Source organism: Tarenaya hassleriana, unplaced genomic scaffold, assembly GCF_000463585.1.
Source record: "Tarenaya hassleriana unplaced genomic scaffold, ASM46358v1 Cleome25, whole genome shotgun sequence".
In the NCBI taxonomy this organism is placed as follows: domain Eukaryota; kingdom Viridiplantae; phylum Streptophyta; class Magnoliopsida; order Brassicales; family Cleomaceae; genus Tarenaya; species Tarenaya hassleriana.
The window spans coordinates 2,335,150-2,339,054 of record NW_010965775.1 but is presented as its reverse complement, the minus strand read 5'-3'; the positions used below and the strand labels follow the sequence as shown (position 1 = coordinate 2,339,054).

General features: G+C 34.6%; 2 protein-coding genes across 3 annotated transcripts in view; both read left to right on the top strand.

The window, feature by feature from the left end:
- Nucleotides 1-1,249: 1,249 nt before the first annotated feature.
- LOC104816636 (putative phosphatidylglycerol/phosphatidylinositol transfer protein DDB_G0282179) lies at nt 1,250-3,038 on the top strand. Its single transcript, XM_010545556.1, has 4 exons — nt 1,250-1,450; nt 1,862-1,963; nt 2,283-2,443; nt 2,691-3,038. Exons 1-4 carry the CDS (start codon nt 1,366-1,368, stop codon nt 2,796-2,798), a joined length of 456 nt encoding a protein of 151 aa, XP_010543858.1. The 5' UTR covers nt 1,250-1,365; the 3' UTR covers nt 2,799-3,038.
- Nucleotides 3,039-3,579: 541 nt separating this feature from the next.
- The window catches only part of LOC104816635 (uncharacterized protein At5g39865-like), a 1,427-nt gene continuing 1,101 nt past the window's right edge, over nt 3,580-3,905 (top strand). The window contains exon 1 of one of the 2 annotated variants that reach the window (XM_010545555.2): nt 3,580-3,905. The gene's annotated coding sequence lies outside the window, so the exon portion shown is untranslated. The other variant, XM_010545554.2, reaches the window with a different exon arrangement.

Below are 3,905 nucleotides of genomic sequence, written 5' to 3'. Positions count from 1 at the left end.
GTATGTATGTATGTATGTATGTATGTATGTATGTATGTATGTATGTATGTATGTATATATACATATATATGTATTTATATGTGTATATATAAATATATTTGTTTGTATGTATATGTATATATATTTATTTGTATATATATGTGTATGTTTTTTTATTTTGTATATATATTTATATTTTTATTTGTATATAGATATGAATATATATATGTATATATATATATATATTTTTTTGCTGTTCATTTATTTTATTTTTAATTTTTTTTAAATTTCGATTTTTTTCATATTTTTTTGGATTTTTTTAAAAATCTGACGTAGCATGTTTATGTGGCAAAAAATTCTATGTGGCATGCCATGCCAGCCGCTACGTGGCATGCCACGTCAGCGGTTAACGGATACTTAACACCGTTTTCAGATTGTGTAGAAAATTGTAGTTAAATTGGGTAGTTCGTGTATCAATTTGGCACATTTGATAACTTGGTGTAGTTTTTTGTCAAATTAAAAATTCGTGTAAGAAAAGATCACATTTTTCCTAATAAAAATAATAAAACTTTATTGGGCTCAACGTTCTAGACAATAAGAGAATCATTATGGGCCCAAATGATGAATTAAGAGAAATAAAGAGCGCAAATCTTTTATCTTATGATCCTATCCGAAGGTTTCTGAAATACGAAAGAAAATATCCATTGAAGAAATTGTCCAAAAACAGTTTCTAACGTTGTCTTTATGATTATTGAATATAATAAAGAATATCTTTAAGAATGGATTTGATTGCAAAATTTTAAAATTTCGATACATTTTTTATTAATTAATTCTGTAATATACAATTTTGACAGTTTATACAAGAGTTTGATTCTAGGAATATAGACTTGTCCCTTGGGATTTTAGTGTTTTGGATATTTTTCGATTTGTAATAATTATATCCGGTTTTGGTTCATTTAGAATTCTATTTTTTTGATGTAATAATTCCATTGATTTAATTTTAAAAAGTTATAAATAATCAATTATATTTTTTCCAATATCTCTTATCTAATTATTGAATTATAAATAATTGATTCCAACCTATACCTAAAAAGCTAGAAAAACACTCCTAAAACAACCTACCTACCTAACGGCTCGTTTTACCAATCTTTCATAATTGGGTCGAATCACATGTGGTCAAACGCACGGAACAAGAATTCAATGCGAAATCTCAGCCGTTAATATCTAAACAAAGACTTTCCGGAAACAACGGCCAAGATCGCCCGACATTCCTTCAGAATCCAGATTCAGAGTTGAAAGCTCGCATTTGTCTCTGTTCGACAACTTCCTCGATCATCTCCAACTCCGACCTGATTTTGCGGCTTTTGCTTCGAGAATCCGCCGATCATGTCGAAGGTCGCCATTTTGTCTCTTGCTTTATCTCTTTTCGTCATCTCAACGATTGCCCGAGCCACCGATGTTTATTACTGCGGTAAGTTTCGTCAGATTCTCCGGAAATTTGTTGATGGGTTTTGTTGTTGATTCGTGATGGGCATGTTCTTATTGTATTTGATCGAGGTTAGCTTCTGATAATATGATGAAATTGTTGTCTGGAGATGATGTTGATTCTCAAGATTCTGTTCTGTAACTCGATGGGTTGAAGAAAAATCACGTCTTTCCTGCTATTCCAGTGTCTGATAATGTATTAATTTGATTCAGCTCTAAGACACGAAGATCATGAACCTATGCGTTGTCGTTATTGCTTTTGCTGATTCTGTGTGGAAGTGAAACTCCATTTTCTGGGAAAGTTAAGAGCTTGGATTGTTGATTCTCGGTTGTGGCTGAAATGGGCATTTGTGTTTTGAAAAAAAAAGGTGTGGATTTTGATGGGTTGATTTTGCAGATAACAACTCAGAGTATGATGTGAAGGTGAAAGGGGTCGACATTTCGCCTTATCCAATCGCCCGAGGCGCCCCAGCAACCTTCAGTATCTTCGCCAACACAGGTAGTCTAAAATGTGTATTGTGTTCTTTCCATTGTAAAGATTTGGGCTGGCATCTAAATGAATTGCACAAAGAATGCTGCCCTTTTGTGGAGTTTCTGTCTCAAAGATCTTTGCTTGGTCGAGGCCTTTGATGTTTCATACTATGATCGTTTCTAGAGTTTGTATAACGAAGGTCTATTTGATTGATCGGTGAGCGATATCATTGTATACTTGTCAAGCTGTTTTGGAACTTGGCAAGTAGAGATATGTTCCATGTAAAGGCATCTGATTCTTATGTGATGTTTTTTTTCTTTTTAATTCCGTGTTGATTCATACAAAGGCCGTGCAATATCGGGTGGGAAGTTGGTGATTGAAGTTTCATTCTTTGGATGGCATATCCACTCCGAGACACATGATCTTTGTGATGAGACAAATTGTCCTGTGGCAACCGGAGATTTCGTTGTCTCACACTCTCAAGTTCTTCCCGGATTCACCCCACCCGTAAGTTGATTTTCATCTTCCTGCCAGCCTAGTTGGTGAATATACGAATCTGATATTCTGATACTGTTATACTATCATTGAACTATCAGAATGGTCGGATAATGAGGAACTCGAGCCTTATATCTCTTAATCTCGCTTATTGAGATCATTGCTTAGCTTTAGTCTCGTGAAAATCCCACAAAGCTTCATCCATTTCGCTGTCCAGAAACCGGAAAATGACAGAACTGTTTATATTTTCTTCTTGCAGGGCTCATACTCACTTAAGATGAAGATGCTTGATGCACACAAGAAGGAGCTAACATGCATCAAGTTCTCTTTCGACATCGGATTCACATCATCCGTGGCTGACAGTTAAGCGAAATCGACGGTTATTCATTGCCCTGTATAATATATTGTCATTTCCTTGATCAAAACTGTTTCATGAAAATCAAATCAGCTTTTAAGAAGTGCCAAACCTGCTACATCAGTCATTCTTGGACCGGTTATGATCCAATTTCCCCAAGGAGCTTGTTCTTTGGGATGTGCCATATATATTTGTATGTTCTGCTTCTTCAATCAAAACAAGACCAAAATCCTATTCTTGTTTCTAGTTTGATGCAATGTTCTTTTTCATTTTGGATCCAATGTTCATTACAAACCAATATCCTTGCTGCAACGAGGCACTGATTTAGGGGGAAAAAAGCATTGATTATGATGATGAGAAAAACAAAAGATATCAGTTTAGATTACAGATAGATTTAATACTAATTTTATATAAATTAATTTGAAAATCAAACATTAGTTTTATGGTACCATAGAAATCCAAAGAAACCAATCAGTCACCAATATAATTCAGCGAAAATATTCATTGAATTTGGGATGGAAGCATAAGTCTTATGACCAGTTCCTGTTGCAAGCTAAAGCTGAGCTTTACTTTAACAATGTTACATCATTGCACGTTCATGGAAGATGTAAGGACAAGACAGGCATTATCATTCCTTGTTAACAACTTCTTCACCATGGATCAATGATTACTTCTTATTATATGAAATTGGAAGAAAAAAAAAAGAATTTAAACGCTAAAAAACCCCATGTTTCCACCAGAAAGATGAGTTTTTTCTTGTTTTTTTTCTTTCAAAACTCCATTACAGCAAATGTCAAATCTCCTTGGTCTTTGTTATGTGTTTTGGGCAATTTGGCTAATTGGGTGAAGGCCATGAGTCTTTGTTCCTCTGATTCATGAGCAATGACCCATCAAGGGAAAAAGTTTTTTTCCCCCTTTTTCTGATGAACCCATCAAGAAAAAGTACTGAAAGCTAACATTAAAAAAAGTGGCTTTTTGAAGGCGTTTATTTCACTTGGTGCCCACAAGGTCGAACAAAGGAGGAACCTAAACTCAGACAGAAACCAAATTTCTTCTCCTCCTTCTTATCCAATCTTCTCTTTTGTCGCTATTGATCGGTTTCTTCCCTTCCTCTTCCGA